This window comes from Schistocerca cancellata, chromosome 5 (assembly GCF_023864275.1).
Source record: "Schistocerca cancellata isolate TAMUIC-IGC-003103 chromosome 5, iqSchCanc2.1, whole genome shotgun sequence".
Lineage (NCBI taxonomy): Eukaryota > Metazoa > Arthropoda > Insecta > Orthoptera > Acrididae > Schistocerca > Schistocerca cancellata.
Window position 1 is genome coordinate 651,993,915 of NC_064630.1, and position 27,675 is coordinate 652,021,589.

Below are 27,675 nucleotides of genomic sequence, written 5' to 3' on the forward strand. Positions count from 1 at the left end.
TATTGTGGTAAAAGGCGGTTTTTTATGAAATCAGCAAGCTTTAGAGGAACATAGATAGACAAATACTTCAGGCAGAGATGAAGGAAACATTGAAACACATTGGGTTGAACCTTCAAACTAGACTAACAACTCTATGGCCACAGGTGACGCAAGTCTTCATTCACAGTTGTTTCAATCATAGATTGATAATGATGAAGTTATTATTATGAATCATTTCACTATTTAGTGTCAAAACAACTATCCAAGTCAACAGTAAATGTGGACATTGTCAAGTGTCTGATGTTTCGCTGAAAACAGTTTGTCATGCCTCAGATGAGTTTTTTTCTTTTTTTTTAATTTTTAATTGATTTGATTTAAAGAATTTAACATAAATGATTGTTTTGTTTTGAATAATGTAGAAAAAAGGTTATCTGTGGTGCCAGTAAATATATTGTAGCGGATATGTACATTACATAACACTGAAAAACAATGAAATAAGACAAACATAGGGTACTCAAAACTAAGCTTTCAGAAATTAATACTAAAATAGGGAAAAAACCACGGACATTGGCAAAAAATAATGTAGAAATTGGAACAAAATAGAAAAAGAAACAAAACATTGCCATAAAATAGAATGATTTTTTCCTGTCCCTGCTTGTAGATCCTTATTAATTGATACAGGACTGAGGCTACATTGTCAACACCATATATTTCACAGTGTGGACAATACCATCAAAACTTATCTTTAGATTGAGTCTTAAGGTAACTTGTAGCTGGTACTGTTCACCTAATAAAATTCATATTAAAGGGCAAGTTAACTTTTTTAAAACATTCTAGCAAAACTTCAGACAGCAAATCTAAACATACATTTTCTTACCAATGACACTACAATTACCTGTAATTTCTTCTCCATATTATTTACAGCAATTTCCTCGTATTTGTTCATGGATGCACATTAGCATGGTCAGTACTTAATTGGACAAAGAGCGGTAGAGAGAGAGAGAGAGAGAGAGAGAGAGAGAGAGAGAGAGAGAGAGAGAGAGAGAGAGAGAGAGAGAGAGAGTATTGTTTACAGTGCTGTGACCTTCTGGGGTGGGGCTGGATTGTTTTTTGAAATTTAGACTTCATCAAACATTATTTTAAAGTTTTTCTGAGCATTTATGAAATGTTAATACAACATTTATACTGGTAAAAATAAAGGTCTATCGTAGCACATCCCAAAATGTGTGGTTCTGATTTTTTTCGTCAGAGGTACTGTACTGAGAGGGTGGGTACTGCCACAGGTCAAGCACTGTGTATTTTTGCTCCCTGGCTGGTACCCTCAGTGTCAGAAGTACCTTGAAATTTGAAAACATTTTTATAAGTTTTATGTGTGATTTGAAAGGCTTGAGAAATACGTTTTGAAACTCAAAATCATTTTGATTCCCTCAAAATGTGCTGGTACTGATGATGTGTGATTGAGGTTTACACTATACAGATAGAGACTTGCTATTTTGTTTGGTCGTGGTTGTTTTTTCTTTGTGTATTATATACCTGGTCATTTGCTGTAGAAATTCTGCCATTTATTTTGCAATTGCCCTTACCATTTTAGATATTTTCATTTGTTCTGCATTTTGCACTGTAGGTTGGGAGTCTGATATTCATCCCTTTTTGAGTTTCAAACTTTATGCCATACATATTTATTCATCTTAAAGGCTGTCATGAGTCTATTTTATGGAAATGCATAAAGAAAACTAACACAGATTTGGATGTTTATTGTGTAAGGCTGTCTGTGGCTGTACTGAAGGTGATTCATATTATGGAAGCATATTACCATCAAGGAGGATTCTTAAGTTTTACAGTTTTCATTATTTTTCGTTTGCTAGCCATTTTGCTTCTGGCATTTTGTTCTCAATATGACCTTATGTAAAACCATGAAGCATATCCAAAGCCCCCTATTGAGTCACTTCTGGACATTTCTGACCTGGCAGTAGGAGACAACAAAAGGAAAGCTCGCATTTAGAACACCATTCAAGCAGAAATGTCATACAGACATGACAGCTTTTGACTATCACGGACTCCTGTATGGAGGACCTAGAAATAGGCATCATTAACATTGACAAGCAAATGGAAGGGTTGAAAACAGATAAGTTGACATGTCTGAATGGAATCCCAATGCTATTTTACAGAAAGTACTTGTTAGCATTGGCTCCCTTACTTAGCTTGCATTTATTGCAAGTGTCTTACCTAGTGCAAAGCCACAAGTGACTGGGAAAATGTGAAGTGACTCCAGGATTTAAGAAGGATAAAAGAATGGACACAAAAAATTATGGACCAGTATGCTGAATGTTGGTTTTACTGTAGAATTCTGAGCTTATTCTAAGTTAGAGCATAATAAATTTCCTAGAGGCAGAAAAACTTCTGTCTGCAAAAAAATACAGATTTAGAAAGCATCGCTCATGGGAAACTCAACTTGCCTTTAGGTGGCATGATATACTGCAAACCATGAATGAAGGGCCACGGGGGGATGCGATATTCCTAGATTTCTGGATAGCATTTGGCTCAGAGGCCCAGTGCTGGCTGTTACCAGAGGTCCAAGCATATAGACTAGGTTCTCAGATATGAGAATGTCTTGAAGACTTTTAAAGTGTTCTAGCCTGTTATGTTGTCCCTGTTATGTTGTCATCAGAGATAATGGTATTATTGGAAGTGCCACTGGTAAGTATGATAGGACCACTCTTGTTATCTGTATGCATAAAAAATCTGACAGGTATGGGAGCAACAAACTGTGACTGTTTGCTGATGAAGCTGTAGTGAATGGGAAAGTGTTAGCGTTGGGTAGCTGTAGCAGGATATAGAATGACTGAGGCAAAATTTCTCTTTGGCTGGTAAATGACAGCTTGCTATATACTGCAAATTTGGAAAAATATGAGCTAATGCCGATTAGTAGGAAAAACTATCTTGTGATGTTCGAATACAGTGTCAGTGGTGCGCTGCTTGAAACTATCATGTTGGCTAAATATCGAGGCAAAACATTGCAGAGTGGTAGGAAATGGTATGAGCACACAAGGGTGGTTGTGAGGAAGGGGAGTGGTTGATTTTAGTTTATTGGGAGGAAAGTTTAGCTTCTCTATAAAGGGGACTGTATAGAGAGCATGTGTGTGAGCTATACTTGAACAATGTTCTAGTGTTTCGTGTCCCCTCCCGGTTGGATTAAAGGTAGATTTGTTACTGGTAGGTTTGGTCAACACTCGATTATTATGGAAATGCTGTGAGAATGTGCATGGGAATCCCAAAAGTCACAAATCAAGACGATGCTGTTAAATCAGTCCTATGAGCTTTGGTTCCCACTGAAGTTCTGCAAATATGAGGAGTCTGAGAACTGTGCCGCTGCGGTCACTTCATGCTCATTGACTAGTTGTCTCTTACTGAAGTGTGCAGGAGTGTATGGGTAGTCATTACTTACTACTTGTACAGAAGATAAGCACACACTCTTCCTGCTGTAAAGCAGCACTGACAAGGCAGAATGACAGATTGTCATGATTAGATGACCTTCAGCGAAGCTGTGGAGGGTGTAAGATGAAAATTAATTTATGCAAAGTACAAAATTGTAAATGTGTTCAATTAGAGAAGGGGTGATACCTGAAATAAGTTCCATGCTTCAGATGAAAAATGTACACATTCTGTCCAGTGCAAACAAAGTGTTTGTATTCTTGTTCATTCCACCCACACTATGAGAAAACATATGTATTGCATCAAACTACTGGCAACAGAGAAACATCACTGTTTTATCCCTGTTGCAAAAAGTATACACTCACCCGTCCTTTTTTCCCCCTAAGGTAAGTCTTTCCGCTCCCGGGATTGGAATGACTCCTTACCCTCTCCCTTAAAACCCACATCCTTTCGTCTTTCCCTCTCCTTCCCTCTTTCCTGACAAAGCAACCGTTGGTTGTGAAAGCTAAAATTTTGTATGTATGTTTGTGTTTGTTTGTGTGTCTATCGATGTGCCAGCGCTTTCGTTTGGTAAGTCACATCATCTTTGTTTTTATATATCTAAAAACAAAGACTTACCAAACAAAAGCGCTGGCAGGTCGATAGACACACAAACATACACACAAAATTCGAGCTTTCGCAACCCCTGGTTGCTTCGTCAGGAAAGAGGGAAGGAGAAGGAAAGATGAAAGGATGTGGGTTTTAAGGGAGAGGGTAAGGAGTCATTCCAATCCCGGGAGCAGAAAGACTTACCTTAGGGGGAAAAAAGGACAGGTATACACTCGCACACACACACATATCCATCCGCACATACACAGACACAAGCAGGCATTTGTAAAGGCAAAGAGTTTGGGCAGAGATGTCAGTAGAGGTGGAAATAAAGAGGCAAAGATGTTGTTGAAAGACAGGTGAGGTATGAGTGGCGGCAACTTGAAATTAGCGGAGGTTGAGGCCTGGCGGATAACGAGAAGAGAGGATATACTGAAGGGCAAGTTCCCATCTCCGGAGTTCTGACAGGTTGATGTTAGTGGGAAGTATCCAGATCACCCGGATGGTGTAACACTGTGCCAAGATGTGCTGGCCATGCACCAAGGCATGTTTAGCCACAGGGTGATCCTCATTACCAACAAACACTGTCTGCCTGTGTCCATTCATGCGAATGGACAGTTTGTTGCTGGTCATTCCCACATAGAACGCTTCACAGTGTAGGCAGGTCAGTTGGTAAATCACGTGGGTGCTTTCACACGTGGCTCTGCCTTTGATCGTGTACACCTTCCGGGTTACAGGACTGGAGTAGGTGGTGGTGGGAGGGTGCATGGGACCGCCCCCGGTGTAAAACCTGTCCCATGCACCCTCCCACCACCACCTACTCCAGTCCTGTAACCCGGAAGGTGTACACGATCAAAGGCAGAGCCACGTGTGAAAGCACCCACGTGATTTACCAACTGACCTACCTACACTGTGATGCATTCTATGTGGGAATGACCAGCAACAAACTGTCCATTCGCATGAATGGACACAGGCAGACAGTGTTTGTTGGTAATGAGGATCACCCTGTGGCTAAACATGCCTTGGTGCACGGCCAGCACATCTTGGCACAGTGTTACACCGTCCGGGTGATCTGGACACTTCCCGCTTACACCAACCTGTCAGAACTCTGGAGATGGGAACTTGCCCTTCAGTATATCCTCTCTTCTCGTTATCCGCCAGGCCTCAACCTCCGCTAATTTCAAGTTGCCGCCACTCATATCTCACCTGTCTTTCAACATCATCTTTGCCTCTTTGCCTCTTTACTTCCACCTCGACTGACATCTCTGCCCAAACTCTTTGCCTTTACAAATGTCTGCTTGTGTCTGTGTATGTGCGGATGGATATGTGTGTGTGAGAGAGTGTATACCTGTCCTTTTTTCCCCCTAAGGTAAGTCTTTCTGCTCCCAGGATTGGAATGACTCCAACCCTCTCCCTTAAAACCCACATCCTTTCATCTTTCCTTCTCCTTTCTTCTTTCCTTCTCGTTCCTTCTTTCCTGACGAAGCAACCAGGGGTTGTGAAAGCTCGAATTTTGTGTGTATGTTTGTGTTTGTTTTTGTGTCTATCAACCTGCCAGCGCTTTTGTTTGGTAAGTCTCATCCTTTGTTTTTAGATATATTTTTCCCACATGGAATGTTTCCCTCTATTATATTCATATCATCTTTGTTTTTAGATATATTTTTCCCACGTGGAATGTTTCCCTCTGTACAGAATATCATTTATACCTCAAAAATTTACACTGTATGCCTGCTTTCTGAATATAGAAATTAATGTTTCGAGCGTTCATATAACTGCGCGGTAGAGAACTTATAAATTCTGTTTAATGAAATTATACAATAATAGCTGCAAAATATGGACTATGATGTATATAACTTGACTTCACATCTCAAAATCAAGAAAGTATACTGGTAAACTGTGTTTTTGTCACACTGCCAAGAGATGTCAAGGTGAAGTCGACTCAAATAAGAAGCTGTAGTGTGGGTTAAATGGAACAAAGTAGTGACCAACTTCAATTAAAGTCAGCACCATAAAATTGTACTGTAAAAAAGTTCAATTTAAATTGTAATTTTTGGTTCATAAGTTAAAAAAAAAACACTCACAGCAGCTACATTGGTCTAATTTATCATTAGATTCTTCACAACTTGACTGCTTTTAGTCACAGAAGTGTAAGTTCCTTCTGAATTTTGCTTATTAAGTGGAACATCTCTGAATGGTAGTTGACTGTGTGGCATCACAATATCTTTCTATGTTTATTTTTGGTTCAATACTTTGCAAGCAATATTATATTTCCAAGCTTAGCATGTGAAAATCACAGCCAAATAAGTGTTACTCTAATATTCAATGTGTTGTGCATGCTGCTCCATCACACTTGAGTTAGGATTTCATAATCATCAGATTATTGTTCACCTGTTAAAGGGGAACAGCTAGAGGTTAAATTTTATATATATCAAATTAACTGCCAGTTATCTTGTAATTTAATACTTAGTATTCAGTGATAAAAGGATACAATTGAACTATTTGATGCTCCAACTCGAAAATCAGCTTCCACTAATACAAAATGAACATATATTGATACATCGCTAGAAAATGATAACACAAAGATGCAGGAAAATCCACTTTAATCAGTCAAAATTTCGTTTAAAAGCACACTGTAATGCAGGACAGGATAACTGATAATTAACACACTTTGCATACTAACCAGAAAATTTATGAGAACTGCATTGTTTGTTAACCGTGTTATTGCCGCAAAGTTTCATTAATCCAATACATTGTTACAGTAAATTGCTGCTGCAGAACTTCAAAATTTTTTTAATTGAGAAAATCATTAAATCAACATCATTCAACAAGTGTATTTGGTAATAAATAGGTTTCTGGAACATTAAAAATAATATAAGAAAACATTGAGAGTTAATTTAATCAACATTGCATTTTTGGATTAATAATGACAGAAAATATGGGAAAACTGCGATTCACATAAACAATAAACTTTAATTTGTGTAATTTTTTCATTATTTCACATTGGTAAGTGTGCTGACGACATTTAATGTTCAAAAGTTACTTTCAGTTAAGTTTTCCCCCTTCAAAAATAAAATAATAAGAAGAAAGTCACATGAAGTCAAATTATGAATAACACATCAGATCACATTTTGATTCTTCACAAACATTTTTCCAAGTCCCAGTCGATACATACCCCCCCCCCCCCCCCCATTTCTAGAATTTTCTTTATCCAGATCTAACCACTCCTTATGATTCCACTGTTTCTCTGTTTTAATATAGTTATTTTCCCCGACTTAGAGTTGTTTTAGCCTGTCTTCTAGTTAAGCTGTGACTCCAGATCCTTTTTTAAGCATTCATTCTTTCAGTTTATGCTCTGTTATCTTTCTTGAATGCTCTGCTCCCTTGACCATTACTTTTCCCCCTTTTTTATACTCTCTATGTCTCCAACTTTATTAAACTATTCACATCATCTGACCTCTCACTGGTTTTTCCAAAACTCTTTCATTATTGTCATAATTTTGCTCCATGTTGCAATATCATAGATAATCAAACATTACTATATTGTATGTTCAAAGCCAGGTTCATATCATGGACTAACAGCTCCAATCATCTAGTTCTGTGGAACAGTCACCATGTATCAGAATATTTGGTATTCAATGAAAAAAGGATTCAGTTTGGACTATGTGAGCCTCCAACTCAAAAACCAACTTCTACAAATTCAAAATGAGTATATGTTCATACAATCACTAGATAATGATAACTCAGAACTGTACAACAGAGTCACCGTGAATTAGTGTAAATTGTGTTTAAAAGCTTCCCAAAATTTACCCATTATAATGCGTGCCAAGATAAATGATAACTGACAAACGTCACAAACTACCTAGAAAATTTGAGGCACCACATTTTTGTTTGCTGTAGTACTGCTCCGAAATATAATTGTATTGTTACTTACAGTATATTGTCGGTCAAGAAATTCTAAATTTTAGTGATTTACAAAATCCATTATATCAACACTGCTCAACAGATATATTTGTTAGAGATGTACAATGTTTTATTATTGAGATTTGATTTTAAAAGTTCCATCCCTGCCACAAACAGTATGATCGGTGTCATTAGCAGAACATGTTTCAAAAGTGTGTCTTTTGGTCTATGATTTCCTGAAGCAGTTGGATTTCATAAAAAGAAATATATAGGCCTATGTCATTATTTTCCTAGAGAGACGTAAGAGTACTACCTGTATGACCGTGTCAGGATGCCATTTTTCTTCTCTCCTGTGTGAAAGACTAAAACTTGAAGATAGTATTTGTATTTTGTCACTTACAGTTCTAAGGGATTATAAGATTTCCTTCATATCCTGCAAACTGTTAATGTTGAGACCAGTTGCACTTCAAGAAGTTGCCATGTCAGGTATGGAATTGAACTGAATAAAATCTCTCTTTAATTTGAAAGTATTCTGCATGTTTTGGGTCATTTTCTTTGGTTGTAATAGTTTTCCCGAAGTCTGCAGTATGAGTGTGATTCTTGGATCATGATCTTTTTATGATTTGAGTCAAAGGCCTGAGCTCTGCTTACATAACAGTCTTGGTTATGAAGATATATACGAAGACAGTAACTTGTTCTCGAAAGAACAGTTACTGTTGATGACCGTGCAGCTTTTCCCTGGAATAAGTGATGACTAACTGACAACCTCAGCTGCCGACAGGTGTTGTTATACCTCGATGTGAGTGGGTGGCAAATGTGTGTAAGGTACAATACATATGTAGAATTGTGGACAGTTGGGAATGTGAGTCTCACGGGAAGCGTGCAAGGGATAAGTCCCAGCAGTCGCGCTATTCATCTGTGTCCTCGGTGGCTCAGATGGATAGAGCGTCTGCCATGTAAGCAGGAGATCCCGGGTTTGAGTCCTGGTTGGGGCACACATTTTCAGCTGTCCACATCGAGGTATAACAACAACACCTGTCGGCAGCTGAGGTTGTCAGTTAGTCATCATTTATATGAAGAAGAGTAGGTTAAATCGTTGAATGTTTCTCAGTATGTGTGTTGTGCCTGCAGGAGTCAGTTGGAAGAGCATGTGTGATTAGTGTTCTACTCTGACAGATAGACACAGTTTATCACAAAGTATAGGAAGTTAAGTTACTGATATATTTTCTCTTAGAATAGAAAAATCTGCTTAAAACTTCATTTTGACACTCTGTTTCTATCAGTGATAAATTCCACAGGGCCTCCTTGGACCAAAGAAAGAGCTCTGGGATGTTTTGCAGTGCGTTGAAAAATATACTGTGGAAGCACAGGATATTACATCAAGTGTACGAGATCTTCCTACTGTTAGGTAAGGCATGATGCTTGCATTGACATGAAAAGCCAGCAACAATTAGTATACTGACAGATTAAATCACAAATTACTACTGTTATGTTACTTAGTTTTCCTTAGAGATTCCAACTGTTTACTTATGCCCACTGAGCTGTGATATTTTGGAAATGGCAACATTTTTCATGTGGAATATTACTAAGCCATTTTATTTGTAATCATGATTTTGATCTGTTAAACCTTTCTTAAGCGATAGCTCACTACAAAGTGTGTCAGTGCATAATTATTCCTTTTAAGAGGACACTATACTCATGTCAACTGTGCTTATGTAGTCCATATGCCTAATAAAACAGGAATCTTTGTCATTTATGTGAAAGTATGTAGGTCTTCATGTAATAATTACTGTCGAATTTATGTCACCTGCATACTTAATTTTCACTGTCTGTCCACCAGAAGTGTCAGATGACATGAATTTGGTAGTATTTATTAAAAGAAGTGCTACATTCTTTCATATAAATGCCAGAGACCCGTGCCTTATTATGCATATGAAATACGTAAACATGGTTGACATGAAGATTGCGTTATCTTAAAAAGAATGATTGTGCATTGATGTACATAAAGCCAGTTCATACTTACATAAAATATGCAGATATCGATAGAAAAGTAGTGTTGGAGAGTATTTGTTTGTTTGCATGCACACACACATAGCTACAGATAGATCAGTAAATATTTTCATTGTAAAATCAATGCACTTTTGTACAGTCCATTTTCAGTCATATTTTGCTCTTGGAAGTGGATACGTGCAGCAACAGTGAATCTGTAAATTGCATGGAAAAGTCTATGATCCTGTGTTGATAACAGAGCCATCACACAGGTTGGCTGTGGAAAATCAAACTTCACAAGTACTTGTAAAAAGATTGTAGTACTTCCATGTAGTGTGTGGCACCCAGAGAAAAAGTTATCTGCATCCTCATCTTATCCACAAGAGCAGAAAGGTGTCTTTACAATGTACAGCCTGTAAAGATGCTTATGGAAACATCTTTGGTCAAATTTAAATCTGGCTGTTACAGAGGCGAAGTGCCTAAGCATAGAATTTCTGAGAGATTTCGTAGGATAAGGAATGTTGGGCGAATTGTTATGAACTTCTCGTCTTTGTGTCTTGTTGTTTCCTCCCCCTGTACTGTATGTCTGTGTAGGACATCTCGGTATTCTATACTTGGGATTGCAGTCCAGGTGGTAAGCTCCTGGACAGTAGCTTCTTTGGCTAAGCAGTCAACAGCTTCACTGCCAGTGATTCCACAGTGTGAGTTCACCTAAGTAAAATTAACAAAATAAACAATTCCAACACTCTGATAATTTTGTAGACAACTGACTATTCAGTCAAGTTATCTTAAAGGAGATAAAGAGTCACTGGTTGGGAAAGGCAGAGAGGGCATCATCTGTGAGCAGAAACAAACTGATCAGTTTCCCAACAAGTTCTGTGGTCATGATGCTTGCCACTGCAGGTATTTTGAGTAGCCTAGACTTCTGCAAACATGCTTGTAGCATGTGCTTCTGAGAGAGTCACTGATTTTGGAGTTGTTGGTGTAGATACACTGCCTTAAAAAAATGTGCCAAAGTTATATTGTTAATGTGAGCCTGTTGGTGAAAAGCAGTGCTAGTTTTTGCATTCACCATCAACAATTTCAGTGCAGATGGAATGCTAAAACTATTTAGTCTAAGTGCTCTGCTGATCTTCCTTGGAATGTGTATATCTAAATATAAGTGGACCAGGAAGAGTTGTAATGATCCAGAAGTGTCCAGTTAAGCACTGCTTAGTGAGATTTTAGGCGATTTCAGATTGTTGGATTCATGTTGATTCCTTTGAAGAAGAAAGTTGGCAGAGAGATGCCACTGGTGAAGCTGGACTGGAGGCTGTTCATGTGCTTCAGCCAAGACTGCATCATTGTTAGGGGTGAGGGTGGGGGGGGGGGGGGAGAATGAATTGCTTTCAAACTAACTTTCAGTGCTTTATATTGGCATCTGTTAATTCTGTTGATGTAACTGTTAGTTGCAGAACCATAACAACCACTTCCATAATCAATAATTGGACATTCCATCATATGGTAAAGTGTTATTGCTGTGCCTATGTTCAAGCCCCTTGTATCAGAAAGTCACACACACACACACACACACACACACACACACACACACACACACATTGTTTTTGTTTTTACCTCATCTTTCATATGAATGGTTCATTTTAATATTTAAGTAATTGTTGATAGAAGAAAAATGAAAGATTTGTAGTAGCAGTTGAGGAATTAACATTCTTAAGATGTCTTTATTTATTGATATGATAGCTTCACAGTGGTAGCTTGTCTAGTGGACCATACTCATTTCTTTTTATTTAAATATATTGCAGTTAGGTGGCTTTGCAACAGTGTGTGTGTGAGTCCAAAATTTTCTTATAAACCTTGGTATGAGTTATTTATGTAAAAACCCCTGAGTAAATAGCCATCCATGGAAACTTAAAATAATTGTGGTTTTTCTTAATTACCCAAATATGTTTTACTTGATAATATCAGGAACCCATAACACATTCGTAATGAAAAGAAATATGTATTCTACATTATAAATCAATATTTGTACATTTATGTGATTATGATTGTGGTAACGGTTTCCTGCAAAAACAAAGTTAAATCTACCTCTACACCTACACCCGTACTTTGCAAACCACTGTGAAATGTGTGGAGGAGGATACTTCACATTATACCATATATTATTTTTTCCGTTCAATTCACATGTGTAGCATGGGACGCATGCTAAGTGGCTTTTGCCGATCGGTTGATGTCTGTCTTCAGGTTTTTGTCAGGCTATGTTTTTCAGAATTTCTGTGACAATCTGTCATAACAGAGAAACCTGTACCAATTCACACTGTCCTTTTTTTATCCTGTGCTAGTCTTATTTAGTGTGGTTCCTACATACACCAGAAAAATTCTAAGATGCATTATACATGGGTATTGTGAACAGCCTCCTTTGTAGACTGACTGCATGTTCCCAGTATCCTACTTATAATCCAAAGTCTGTCACTTGGTTGATCTATGACTGATTCTCTGTGATCATTACATTTCATGTCCCCACAAACTGTGTTGTCCTAATATTTGTATGAACTGACTAATTTCAAATGAGACTCACTGATATTGTCAAAGGATTCTATGTTTTTGTCTTTTTCTGAAGTTCACAATTTTAGCTTTCTGAATATTTAAGGCAGTGTTTGTGCAGCTTTTTTCAGGTAGTGCTTGATAGTAGATAACTGCATCATCTGCAACCATGTGTGGTTTCTATTGATATTGTCTGTCAAGTCGTTAATTTACAGTGCTGGTCATTAAAATAAAAACCCCAGATAGGACAGCAAATATGAAATTTTACTTACGGTGCCTGTCCAATATACAGTATATTTCTGATTATTTGGGATGATGTGTGGGAGAAGATGCATGAAAACCAAAAAAAAAAAAAAAAACTGAATAATCAAGATATTTTCAAATGTGTATTCTTTGTCTGAAAGTTTATCCGTGTTCTGTTCATAGGAACTGTAAGCCCGTTTATTTCTTAAAATAGTCTGTGATGTTGGTTTGCTTCTGAGAGAAGTTGACTGAATCCCACTCTGGCCCCTGTAATCTAGAAATTGTATCAAAAATTACTGACAAGGTCACTGTCTTCTTTGCTACTTTCACATTCACTGTCCCCTTCTGTGTTTTGTTGTGAAGTAGCAGTCACAATATCAGTGTCATTCATGCACTGGAAGCCAGGTTCACATGCGTTGGATCATCAGCCACCCATTTAAGTTTTCTTCATTGACATCTTCAAAACCATTTAAACCTGTTCCCAAATTTATTGTTTGTGCACTCATAATTTGTTCATTACTAAAACCTTGAAACGCTCTTTCTTTTATATCTGGAAGAATTTTTCTCCATGATCGAAGTACTGTATGTTTCTTGACCTACAAGGCATCAGAAATGCCCTGTATGGTATCTGGAATTGTTAACTTCTCCGAAAACACCATCAAATCATTCTCATGAACTAGCATGGTACTGCTGTTTTAGTGACGCAATTATATCTTGGTCCATTGGCTGTATAACAGCAGTTACATTGGGAGGTAAAAACTTAGTTGGAATGAGACCACCATCAGATACAAGAATCCTCTCATCAGTTTGTGAAGGGTTGTTATGAAGCAATAGACCAAAGTTGTGTGGCAACCCTTTCTCTTCTAGAAATCACTGAACTTGTACAAAATATGTATGGAATCAGTTTTTGAAAATTTCACTATCAATCCATGCTTGTTTTTTGATGTAATATGCACAGGGATATCGTTAGTTGTGATATCTTTGAACGCTCTTTTTTTTTTCCAGTCACTAATAGTTTCACTTTGCAGTTTCCAGAAGTATTAGTGATGCTCAAAATTGTAATGCATTCTTTAACAACTTACATTGAGGAGAATGAGCATCACTGTTAAAAGCAAAGGTTCTGATTAGCAGAGATTTCCAATACATACCACTTTTGTCTGCATTATCAATTTGGTCTGGAGTGAAAGTCTCTTCTTCGACAAATTTCTCGGAACTCTCCCCAGAAGAAATTGCCTGCCAAAACATGTGAACTAAGCCACTCTCCTTGCACACTAAGTTCATGAATCCCAAGCAGTTGTTTGAACCCGATTATCCATCCAGATGGGGCATTAAATTCTCCCTCTAATCCTAGAGCTTCACGAAAAAATTTAGCTTTTTTGGCACACATTGCACCTGAAACAGGGACACCTTCTGCTCGATTTTGGCTAACAACTGCAAAAGAGCAGCTTCTAATTCATCAAATGTAGATCTCTTCCTGCTTTTTCATGCAGATGATCCAGAACTACAATCACTTTTCCTTATAGAATCCAGTATTTTCTGCCTATTGTTTTTAATGGCCTGAACAGTCTGACTTCCAGTACTATAACCAGCACTTAGTTTTGCAGCAGTTTCTGTCTATTCAAGTCTTTCATTTAATTCTAATTTTTGTTGTTATGACAAAATGTTTCTTTTGTTTATCGATCATCTTTTTTAAAATTTCTTGTAACTTGCTTCGATGACACTTACTCATGAAATAACATCAGGAAACTCAGTTTGTTTTCGATTTACACAGAGCAGGTTGGACAGTAATAATGGAAATGGTACTCTGTTGTCACACAACAGTTGTTTAGATGCAACAATAATCTGCAAATCGGATAATCTCCACATAAGTACTCGGGGCAGTGGGAAGGATAGCATATATGAAATTTTACTTATTGTGCATTTATAGCATAGTAGAAAGAATACATGATTAGATTTGTAGGTAATTTGTGAGTATGCAGAGTGCCAAATTTAGCACAAGGAGCAGCCACTTGGGTGGCAACAGTGAGTCTAACCCAGCTGAGCATCAAGTTGAACTGTGTGTGGATACCAGTTATGGGCACATCATTCCATACTGCTTCAGCTCAATGCCACCAGAGTTCATAAGTTGTGGTGGCTTGCGAACAGGATTGTGACAGTCTGTTGGCAAGTCATAACTAGTTTTCTTTCTTGTCTTTTTTTCATTAGGTTAGAGCTATGAAGAACATGCAGGGTAGGGAAACAATTGAACATCATGTGTGTCAAAGTATGTCAGGACAGCATTTGGAAACCTGCAATCTTATGCTACTGTGTTCAAAGAAAATGGTCATGGAGACCTCAAAGAAAAGTCACAGCCGCCTACCTTAACACATCGGAAAGGTAAAGGTTGGTATTCAAATTAGCAGTCCTGGTTCCATTAGGACTGTGGCTAAGAAAAATGTGTCATGGATTATGTTCACAAAACCACTATATTTTTGCAATATAGTCTCCCCTTGAACAGATACACAGCAGAAATAATTTATTTAAAGGCGTTTTGAAACAGTCACTGTAGTTCCTATTTTGGAATTGCATTTAGTACTGCAGTAAAATTTTATTAGATGTCCTTAATTGCATCATAATGATGTCCTTTCATTGCCAACTTCATTTGGGGAACAAGCAGAAGTCGGCAGAGGTCAAATGCAATGAATACAGTGAATGTTTGAGACCTTTGTTCTGTTTGTTGGCCAAAATTTTGCACACAATTTTCATTCTCCCGGCTGTTGTTGTGTTATGGAGGGTGAGCAGGAACCTGCCTCTCAGTATTTGAGTTAAATTTGATGAATTTCCACTCACAAACATGAAACCTGATGTCACCTCAGTGTTCCAGTGCCATTTTCTGATGAGTGTCAAGATACAAACTATTACATTCGCGACCAGTATGCTTGCTGCAGTGATGTGCTTTGATCTTCCACATGAGTGTTATTGAAACTGCAAGGATCATGGCAACACAACCCACCAAGAGGTAGCATTGCAGCTTGGAATTTCACACAAGCAATGCTAATGGAACTGGGACACAATATGTATGCGAAAAAGGTGTGATTTGTGTTGTGTATGTAATGGCACTCCATACCATCATTCTGTGTGTGTGGCTAGTATGGTGGTGATGAATGTAATATGTCAACTCCATACGTGGATATGTCCATTGTGACACTGTATGCAGATGTGAGACTCCTGTGTCCGGTGTGGTCATTGGGTACGACTCTGTGGGAGTGCGTTTCTTTGCTGCCATGTCAAGAAAAGTAACAACACTGTTCCAGACATTGTTGCATGGTTTGTGTGGATACTTGTCTCACTGTAAACAAATCCACTTCTTGACTCAAGGTATGTGAAGTGGCTTTAGAATCCTGAATGACGTGGCAAACAACATCTCTCATCTGGCGTGCTAGTCGGTGGAATCATAGAGATTCTGCACGGCATTGAGTGTAGCCCTCTTCAACTCATGGATTCCATATTTGCTTGACAACTGTTCCTGACCAAAACAAGCAGTGATAAACTGCAGTCTAAATAGTCCTTGATCCTGCCACTATCAAATTTTGACAGTTGCTGGCAGATAGTTCTCTTTCTTATATGATGCTTCTTATATGATAAGTTTTCACAGACAACCAACATTCAAATGTAATTCCTGAATGAGAAACACATTGCAAAATCTTTGCATACATACTTGACTGTAGGTGGCATCAGTAGTACTTTCTTTCTGTGGGTGTGCTGAGATGCTGACCATTTGCATTTCAAACCATTTGTACTCTTCATGCCAATTTGAAATTTGTTGCATGCTGCCCTTGTGTGTTGCAGTGTTAATGATAAGTAATGTACAGCTTAAAAAGAAAGGGTTACAGCAGACTTCCCTACGAACTTTCAAAATGTTGGAGATCTCTTCAGTGTCTATCCTGTGTGGCCTATATTGTCACATTTATGGTAAAAATGGTTTTAAAATGCAGATAAGTATCCGAAACTAGTCACCATCAACAAATGAAGATACTTTTTAATGCAACTTACATGAAACTACACTTATTTCACTTATAAAGCTGTCATTAGTCTCCATCCAAAATAACAAGCTGCATCCTCCATGTTCAGAAATGCCCAATCAAACCACAAATTTTGTTTCATTCTCCATAAAATTTTATTGTAATTTAAAAATATTAGTGTGTGCCAAGTCAAATGCTTGTTGCAAGTTACGAAATACTTTAACTACCTTAAATGCCTTGAAGCATAGCCTTCAGGATATCATGTGAGAAAACTGTGGGTGGGCTTTTTCAAGGCTGATGTTTTCAGAATCCTTACTGGCTGGCATGGAGAATTTCATTCTATATCTTATTTTGTCTGAATTCAGAATGTGTTCTAAGAGTATGTCATTGATACTGGATGGTTGTTTAGGTGATCACATATGATGTCCTCCTTGTAAATGAGTGTTACTTGTTCTTTCTTCTAGTTAATAAGCACTGTTTTCTGTTTGAGGGATTGAAAGTGTATAAAAGTTGAAGGGTAGGTGAACTCAGCTACAAATTCGGTACAGTACCTGACCTGGCTTTGGGACCTCCCCCAGTTTTAGCAGTTTGAGGTGTTTCTGAACTCCAGTGACACTTGCTGATGTGCCAGGCTGTTGTTACTGATATTACTAATGCATATTTACTGTGACATACTGTATTTTTTAGCTACTGTTTTGTCCATGGGTGTTTCTGTGGAAGACACACATTGAATTCCACTAGATGTTTTCAATGGATGTGTAGCAGCTCACATGTTACCATGTTTGTTGCACTCGTACTAAATTCCAGGACAACCTGGATTGTTTTGTGTCTGTAGATAAATTCATCCCACAATGTTTTGTATTTTGATAAGATGTTGTCAGTCCAGATACAGATCTTGCCTGATATCCCACAAAAATTGGAGGTGAAGAAAATGGAAACAATGTGCCATAGCAAAATTCTAAAAATTAAGTGATCAGATAATATATGAATTGAACAGGCCCAAAATAAATTTAAAAAGAAATGATTCTTAGTGGAAGCTTTTGTTAAGGCACACAGAAATATTGTATACATTCAACAGCCTAGATTGCATAAATATTTCTTAATTCAAAACAACCAGTTTTGACAGAAATTACCATTATCTTCAGGTCTGTAACAAAGTGCATATTTTAACCTTGTGCCAAGTTGTCATGTCGATAAAAATCAGCTTGCTATAAAAGGTTTTTTATAACTAAAATATTTAAAAACATAAAGCACATTGTGCAAACTGCCCTAGTGAAAAATCCAGTTTAATCAGTGTGTAACATACAATTGACCGGTAGTATTGCAAAAATAACATTTGTATAGCATGTTACAGAACTAGATAGCTCATACATTGTTACCATCTAAGAGACCATAAATTCACATTTAAAATTAACTACTTCAGTGAGTGGCCTTGAAGAATAGTAACAATTACAAAACTGCACTTAATTTACATCTGAAACACAATTTTAATTTTCAGAACCCTCTATACCGTTCTTATTACTGCATGCATGACAGGAAAATTAAGATATTTACTCTGTAATAGTTAACTTTGTTGTTGTTGCGCATGCAAGCTGCAAATGCAACAGGTGCACAAGTGCTTAGGTCCATTGTGCTATGGGGAAGGGTTAGGGAGAGGGAGAGAGGAATTGGGAACACGTACCCTGGACATGACAAAGTAAAAATTATATGTGCAGGTTCAGTAGACACAATCTGACATACAAAGTATGTACAAATCTTCCCATGTAGATTATTAAAGCCTTGAGGTATAATTATTCATGGACAATGGTGTATAATAGTGTTGAATGCAAATATTACATAGTGAGCATGGTGAGACTAGAAAGAATCAGAGTTCAAGTGTGACATGTATAGAACTGTCCTTTAGTTGGACAGTTTTACATCAGACAGCTTGCTACAGATAGGTGCAAGTCATACTCTGCTATGTAGCGCTCTGCATACATAGGTGTTGTACAACAACATAGAAAAGTGCATAGATATATATCACAGAGTGTGTGACCAACCACAGCAAAGATGTGTAATGCATATTATTTATGTTGCGCAGGCAGTAACCTGTCTGTCTTAAATAAACAAATATTTGTGCGATCTACAGTGTTGAAAATTTTCAGCAAGTAAAACGGATTACTCCTTCGATATTGTCAAAATGAGAAAATCCAAGGAATATTGAGGACCGGAAATATAGTAGTAGAGGGGAATGTCTGTAGGGAAAAGGAGGATTAGAATATGTAAAACATATTATCAAGGACATTGGGTATATCGAGTATCTAGTTATGAGAAGTATAAATTAGGATGATTGCATCTAATCATTCAAAAGACTGCCAGTTTAAAATATTAATGAAAGTTAAAGCAATTGTTAATGCATTGCTCACTGAAATGATTTTTATAGTCAGGAAAGCATTGGCCTAATTTGGTGTGTGTCTGTGTGTGTGTGGGGGGGGGGGGGGGCACATGCTATCCACCTCATGCTGAAGATGTGCTTTGTTGTGCTTCATGATTTTTACTGATTTTCGTATTTATTCATTCATCAGTCATGGGTTTTGACATGTATACAGTTAAAAATTTTGCATTAAAAGTAGTCTACATTTATATTTTACATAAAAAATAAATTTTTATTTTAGGATACCACATTATTATAGAATTATTCTCTTTCCTAAACACAGCTGTTGTTTAATACATTCTGTACATACTTGTCAGAGAAATTATATGGTAGGTCCCTCACTGCCAGAGGTAATTTATTATACAGCTTTATGCCCATATATTTAAAATTATTTTGGGACTTAACTTAGTCTGGTATTCTATACGTGTGTATTATTTCTGTTCCTTGTTCCATAATTTTTAATTTTTGATACAACTTCTGTAAGTTAGTCTCTATTCTGACTGCCTTAAAAAACATAATATTTAATTTAATTTTATCCATATTTTGCAGCTTCAAATGTGACTGTACTCAATACACTAAAGGTATGAATTAAAAAAAAAAAAAAAAAAAAAAACACCTTCAGTCAAAATTTTTCGTGTTTCATTCAGTACATGATGCATTTCGGACCCTGTGGGTTCATCTTCAGGTGTAATTCATCTTAATACATGATTTAAATGATAAATGGAAAATCTCATATAGAGATGTGAAACAAATACTAACAAAGAGATAGAGGGGGCTGGCCAGTACTTACCTCAGCTCAGTACAGCCGATAGATACACAAAACAGAACAGAAAATTTAACAGAAAATTTACGTATCCTAGCTTTCGAAACTTTGTTCCTTCGTCAGGGAGGAGGGAGGGGAAAAAAGGGGAAGAAGGGAAAGTGGATTCAGTTGCTCACAACCCAGGTTATGAAGCAACAGGGGAAAGGTAAACAGGGAGAGTAGCAAAGATGGAGGCATGGGTGTCAGAGGGAAGCCAAAGATATTCTACTGTAAGTACTGTGCCAGCTTCAAACCCAAGAGGATGCATACAGAAGTAAAGAGGTATATAGTATAAAGATCAACACAACTATGTAGGATGAAAAGATGCGTGAATGGCTAAAGAGGAAAGGGAAAGAGGAGAAGACTGAAGAGTAAATGGGAGTGAGGTTGGTTAACATAGGTTCAGTCCAGGGGGATGGCCGGATGAAAGGATGTGTTGGAGTGCAAGTTCCCATCTCCACAGTTCCGAGAGAATGGTGTTGGGTGGGAGGAGTCAAATGGCATGTACGGTGTAGCAGGTTCCTAGGTCCCTAGAATTATGCTGTTGGCTGTTTCATGTGTTGTAATCTACATTTGGGCTATACACACTAGTATCTTCTTTTAGAAAATCTTACACTCTAATTGTATTAAGGATCTGTGCAAATAAAATAAAGATTTTTCAGAAGTTAAGTGTGTCGTGCATAACACATTTCATAGTATAAATAGGTGTTTTGTGAGTTACAGATGTCATTCTACATATTTCAGAAGTGATAACTTGTTTGGAAACTGTTTCTCCTTACTCACAGTGTGGCTATTTTATGTAATTAGTGCATTAGCCCTCCATTTTTCCACTAATTGACCATTAAGGAAGTGCATGATTGTGATGTAAACATAGCTCTTACAAAGATGACGTATGACACTTATGACGACTAACATATTGTGATACATTTAATTTTCACTTTCAACATCAATATACAGGGTGTATCAAAAAGAATAATCTGATTTGGCACGTCTACATTTCTGAAACTAATGAACATATACCATAAACACTAAGCATGGAAGAAAAGTGTCATCCTCCATCTTACCAAGAATAAAATTACAGAACTCCACACATTGTTGTTTGTCACCTTCACAAAGAGCTTGCAGTAGCTGAATTTTGTATGGTTTTATGTGTAAATGTAGATGCAACACATGTCAGACAGACATCAGGGGCATGTTGAGCTGTCGAGCTACTCGGCGAACAGATTTCTGCAGACTCCTTGTAAACTGCAGCAGATGCATTCAACTTATGTGTCAGACACTCAGGGATGGCCCGGTGATTCACCTTTCACGAACAACCTGTTTCTTGGCATTGTTCTTGACATTGTCTAATGCTCTGTGCTTAGGAGGAGGATCCACACCATACCTAATATGAAATTCATGCTGAACAGTTATTACTGACCCACATTGCGCAAAACGTAGAACACAAAATGCTTTCTGTGGTCCTGACACCATTTTTACTAGAACTGAAGTGGGTGCACACTGCTGCTACCTAGCAGGAATCGTGTAATACTCGAGAGTTTGATCTTTCCAATAGTACGTTGTTCATACACACATTCAAATAACACAATGGTTCTGATTTTTTTGAATTGGATTATTCTTTTTGATACACCCTGTATATTGTTGGCAGATGTCATAAATTGCTGCTGCTGTGTTCAAGTTTGTTATGTGACTTTGTTAGTGATCACAACTTTGAATTTGAGTCTCAAATTTGCTTCAGGAAAATAGTAATTTTTTTCCACCTTGTTTTGACCTTCTCCTAACAGAGAGCACTTTCTTGTGTCTTAGTCACTTCAGTTGTAAAGGTAACTTGTAATCACTGTACCATAACTCGTTGAGAAATTAAAATATAATCAACAAGCCTTGTTTCAAGTTAGTTTTTCTGTAAAATATTGCATCAGCCACAATGCAGTCCCACTATAAATACTGTTCTCCAGCAGAGAATGAGTTAGTTGGTGCTCATAAGCAGCTGAATATCTCACAGATTGCTGTGAAGCAATTGGAATCTGCTGCAAGTAGGGGCCCTGGGAGGGCTACTGAGAGAAATGTATCAGAGATAGCAAAGGTACCTCAAATACTGTTGTTTACTGTGGATACTGTCTCCTCTACAAGAAGTACAGAACCTATCACCACTCATGCAGTTGACTGTGTGTCATGTAAGTGTTAGGGCTATACCCACTGTACAGGGAAGCAGGAACCAAGAACAACCCAGGGTATTGCATCCATCACCCTAACCAAGAAGTTTGAGTTGTTATCTATCAGGGAATTGGAAACAGAACCACAGAGACACACACCACCTGTTGGGAAGCCTGCTATCTCATGTTGGATGGAAGCAAATGCAAAAGGCTAGTTCATGTTTATTGTTCGCAGTTTGAATGTAAAGTGAATAATGATACCCCTTGGGGAAATGGCAGCAAGGATGGGAAGAATCACATTGTGCAGTCAGTGTGTATGTCTAGAAGTATCATACAAAATGTTAAGAGTGGTTCCGGCAGCCATTGAGGGAATAGGGTCAACCAACTGCAGGTTGTAGTGCATCTTAGAAAACACAATGTGTGCTGTCCATGCTCTAAGGTCATACCTGAATGGAAGGCTGAGGAAACCAAGCTTGCTCAAGGAAATTCAATGAGGTTCATAATCTTGTCCCAGAATTGATTGTGTGTCCATGTTTTTGTGTGCTCGCATAGTTTTTTAAATTCATCATGCTTTTTTGTATTTGATGGGTGTAATCACACATTTTAGTAATACCGTATTTACTCGAATCTAATTCCAACTTTTTTTCCGGTTTTCGTAATCCAAAAAACCGCCTGCGGCTTAGAATCGAGTGCAAAGCAAGTGGAAGTTATGAAAAATGTTGGTACCTGCCGCCACAACTAAGTTCTGCCTGCTACGCGGGCATGCTTTGTAGGCACAAAGATAAATACTGGCGCCAAAACCTCTGTGTCAGTAAATAAATTAAAAAAAAAAGTGGAAGACGAGCTTTTTTTTCTCCGCCGCGAGTTTCGACCACTGCATTTTCATACATTATCCAACGAAGTAAATACAAATTCCGTATTGTTCATCTTTGAATGTAGCACAATTTCAGTGTACTACAAAAATCTGACTGGCAAGACTGTTTGGGATGTTTGTCAATATGGCCAACTCTACGTTGTGAATTTTTTCCTATCTGTGAGAAGAGATGGTTGCTAATAGGAACCTGATGAAATTTGAATCACATACAGTATTCTCTTCACCATAAGAATAATACGAATATAAACATTTTGCCATGTATTCTTTCGTGTTTGCTGCTATCTCATTAAAACCCTGTCTGCCTAATAAACTACGAAACTAGAGTGAGACAACAGCAAACGCGGAAGAATATACGTATCGTGTCATGTTTATATTCGTATTTTGTATTATTCTTATGCCTAATAGTGATGCAGTCAGAAATGAAGCACGGCAAGTGACTAGATTTTTAAATCTAAGACGTCTAATTTCTGTGCAGAATTTGATGTAATAAAGAAGCGGCCGCAAAGATTTTCAAACGGAGAAAAATTTTCGCCTAACTCTCGTTCAGAACATGTTCTATCATACGCAGTCTATTATTTTATTCTTGTTGATCATTATCAAAGAAAGCAGCAGTGTAAGTAACAACAAATAGCAGTCTCTTGCCATTGTTTCGCTAATGAGACGATTCCTCTTATTTTTTTTTAATTGTACGCGGCGGTAGCGCGCACAAAAGCAAGCCATGCCGCGAGCCGCAACAGGCCGTAAACACGCGCTATCAGAATGCGACAAACAATGCATGACACAGTGCAGTAATGCATTTTCAGCTTAAGAGTGACGCAAACACCTATAACAAAGAAAACGGCACTTATCAGATCAAAGCAAAATAAGCAATCGATTCAAACCAGACGAAGCACATGAAAAAGGAAGGGTACCTGTATAAATACGGACGGAGCGCCTGACGCATAGCAATGGCTACGTGGTAAAGCTTAACTGTTAAGCTTACGACTCGAACCAAACTACTGTAGCTGTATCGTCATTCATTCGACCTAAATTGTGTCTCATATTACAATGGACCAACTTTGTTTTGATTTGGAGGTGCGGCCTAAAACTTTTATCTCCCCTTGAATTTCGAGTCTCAAATTTCAGGTGCGGCTTAGATTCGGGAAATTTTTTTTTCCTTTATTTCGAGTCTCATTTTTCAGGTGCGGCTTAGATTCGAGTGCGGCTTAGATTCGAGTAAATACGGTATGTACATTTGTGCAGTATGTAGTATGTTTCGGATGGATGGTGACCATTGATCACAGCTCATTAGCCACCCAGCATCCCAGGCAGCTCACATTTGTTTTATGAGTTCATACTTGATCACCAAGTGACCCCTTCCCGTGCAGCATTACTTCCCTTTCCGTGCAGCAAGTCTCCTCTTCTACTAATCTTTTTTCCCCTCTGCCTTTCCACTGGATGGCCTTGGTGCTGATTGTGCTTGGGTTTGGTTTGGTTTGTGTTTTTGGACATTTGTTTTCTTCCCTTTCGGCATTCTACAGCTTTTCGTTTTTGACTATATGGTCCCCATTTTACAGAAGTGCAGAACATGTGGGGAAGGTCACCCTGCATGCTATATATTCCACCTTGTGCACCTTTTTTCTTTGCATCCTTCCTTTCTTGCAAAGGTACTATGCTCGAAACCTGGCATGGTAGCTACTCTGTTGCTAGGGAGGGCATCAAGCATTTGCACGGTGGTAGCCCCTGGTCATGCAGGGATCACGCTGTTGGTACCTGAGTTGAAAACTCTTCACAAATGCCAAGGAGTATTGTCTGTGGCATGGCTGGGACATTGAGACTCTTGACAGCAGTTTACTTGAAGGATAACCATTGCTGTGGCTGATTGGTACCCATGGAGAGAGCCCTCATTTGGAGTGTGTGGCACTGCGGTTCAAGACTCTCAGATGAAACAAATTAAACCTTCTGCTGATGGCCGCATGGCCCCAGCAGTCTCTCCTCAATGTAGGATTTATTACAGTGTGGAGAGATATGGCCCCCAAAATGTTTCCTACCATAGCTACACCATGGGAGGAATGTAGGGCTCAGAGACAAGGAAAGATGTACTCCTACCAGTACTTAGTTTGTTCTAGGATTGATAGGGCCTCCTTTTTGACTGCAAAATCGCTGGTCTTCATTGAAAGACTCGAGGACAGGTTTGGAGAATTAGCAACAATTTCAAAAGTGAAAAGTGGCTCCATTCTGATTAAAATGGCCTCCCTTGCTCAGTTGTGGGTGCCGCTTGCCTGTGAAATCTGGGTGACGTTCCTGTCATTATAACTCCCCATAACTGTCTCAAGATGGTACAGGGGTATCATCTTTTACCTCAATTTCCTTTTAGAGACACAGCAAGTTCCATGTGTGTGCTAATTTGGAGCAGTGAGGTGTTCATTGTGTCTGCCATGTGCAGGATTGATCCTGGACCCTTCACCTTGGCCTTCGAAGGAACCTCATTGCCTGAAAAGGTCAAGAAGATGGCATAGGTATGCAATGTGAAGCCGCAAGGTCTGTCTGTAGGAATTGCGGATGTCTGGTGCTCACACATGCTCCTTGTGCCTTTCCCCCCATGTATGTCAACTGCGGGGAGCATCATTTCGCTTTTCACCAAGGTGAGTACGGATGATTGTCCTGGTACTGAATCCAAACACCCCTTGAGATCCTTGAGATGGATAGCTATAACACAATTAGTTTCACTGATGTTCTGTGATAGCTGCTCGAACGTATGTTGAGCTGACAGCTGTGCTGGTACCTTGAGTCTCAGGGCCAGGCTCTGTTCCAGGCTGGCTCTCGCCAAAATCATTCAACTGCTGACAGTGTGGTCAGCCTGCAGTCTGCTAACAGGTCAGTTTTTGTACAATGTCATCACCTTCTCACTATCTTCATTGAACTGCAAAAGGCTTATGACACCATATGGCATCACCAAATCCTTTTTACTCTACATCAGTGGAGTCATTGGTACCTCCTCACAATTTCTGTTCAGAACCTCTTGGTACATCGTACATTCTGGGTTGAAGCTAGTGCTTCCCATAGTACTCCACGTATACAAGAGAATGGGGTGCAACAGGGCCCTGTATTGAGCGTGCCCATTTTTCTAGTGGCTGTCAATGGTCTAGTTGCAGCTGCAGTGTCTACAGTGTCACCCTTCCTGTATGGTGATGATTTTTGCATTGCCCCTCAACTGTAGATGTTACTGAATGCCAACTGCAGAATGCCGTACACAGGGCGCAGTCCTTGGGGTCTCATGCATGACTTTTGGTTCCAGCTGCCAAGACATGCGTCCTGCACTTCTGTTGCTGTCATACTATCCATCCACGTCCAGAACTCTACATCAATGACCAATTGCTCAACATGGTGGAGTCTTATTGCTTTTTAGGATTGGTCTTAAGTGTTTGCTTGACATGCTGGTCAGACATACTCACTAAAACCAGCTAGAGCATAGATCAGTCTACACTTTTGCAGCTCTATAAAGCTGTAATCCTGTCTCATATTGATTGTGGGAGTTTGGCATATGGTTCAGCATCACCTTCAGAATTGCAGGTTCTGGACCTGGTACATCATTATGGTGTCCAACCCGTAATGGGTGCCTTTTGGACCTGTCTGGTGCAGAGCCTTTTTGCAGAGGCTGGGGTGTGCTATCCTTGACACATATTGATTGTGACTGTCCAGGATCTCATTTGTGACCTGCACCAAGTTGGACAGTTAGGTGTGTTTGTAGACTCCAGATCACATTGGGATCCCAGGGAATGAATGTGCTGGCCAGTTGACAAAGTTGGCTACCAGGATGCCGTCATTGGAGATGGGGGTACTGGAACTGGACCTTTTGTCGACTCCATGCCATCAGTTGTTGGAGGCTTGAAAAGTGGATTGGTGAGTGGATGATATCAAAGCAGCTGATCTGGTTGTACATTTTATCTGTGAAAGGGTTTCTACTACTCTCTGTGACATACGACACATTAGCCTTGTTGGCCATATGGGGGCTTGGAGGATGCCCCATCACCTGCTCCAACCCAGGGGACCTGTGGCTCCCCTTTCTCGGTGGTCTGGCCTTCCTCCTACCCTTTCCACTTTTTTTAATCCTTCTTATTCTTTTACATCTGTTGTTGGTTTACTTTCTCGTCACCATTATTCTGCCTCCTAAGACTTTATCAACTTGTCTGTGTTGCTAGTTTTCTTGTAATGTAGGATGTGGAAGCACTGGTCGGATGGAGAGGGTGTCTCTCCCATCCCACAATGTGTTCCAGGACACTCCAGCTGCTTTATGGACAAGGCAACTTTCCCACCTTCATTCTTTTATTCCTCTGTCACTTCAACTTGCTTCTGTCTCTTGGTTTTCTCGATTACTGGTTACAAATGGGGTCACTGGGTTTGTCTTTCATGCACTTCCTCTCTGGGAATTATTCCCGGCTTGACATGCAAGGGATTGAGGGACCAATGACCTTGTAATTTGGTCCCTTTAACCCCATCAGCCTTTGCTGGTGAAGTGCCAGTCTACTAGCAAGTCACATGTTTAGCATTCTCTGTTTGGTTTCATGGTTCAGTTAGGTTAGTAATAACAAGATGGATATGGTGTGTGCATGCTGTGTGTGGAGGCAGGCGGAGCTGGTCGCATTTCACAAACAGTGGAGAAACTCTTACATCATTTGGGATGTCTCAGGTGTCACTTATTTTGACCACAGGCTCTGCTGTTGAAGCATCTTCCAGTGTACTTGTAGTGGAGGATCTGGGCTCACTGCAGGGTGAGTGGC

At 38.9% G+C, this 27,675-nt stretch overlaps 1 protein-coding gene across 4 annotated transcripts in view; it reads left to right on the plus strand.

The window, feature by feature from the left end:
• The window catches only part of LOC126187445 (RUN and FYVE domain-containing protein 2), a 154,550-nt gene that overhangs the window by 10,622 nt on the left and 116,253 nt on the right, over positions 1–27,675 (plus strand). For all 4 annotated transcript variants that reach the window (XM_049928529.1, XM_049928532.1, XM_049928530.1 and 1 more), the window contains one exon: positions 9,198–9,307. In XM_049928529.1, the coding sequence (XP_049784486.1) occupies positions 9,198–9,307 (110 nt within the window). The remainder of the gene's footprint in view (positions 1–9,197; positions 9,308–27,675) is intronic.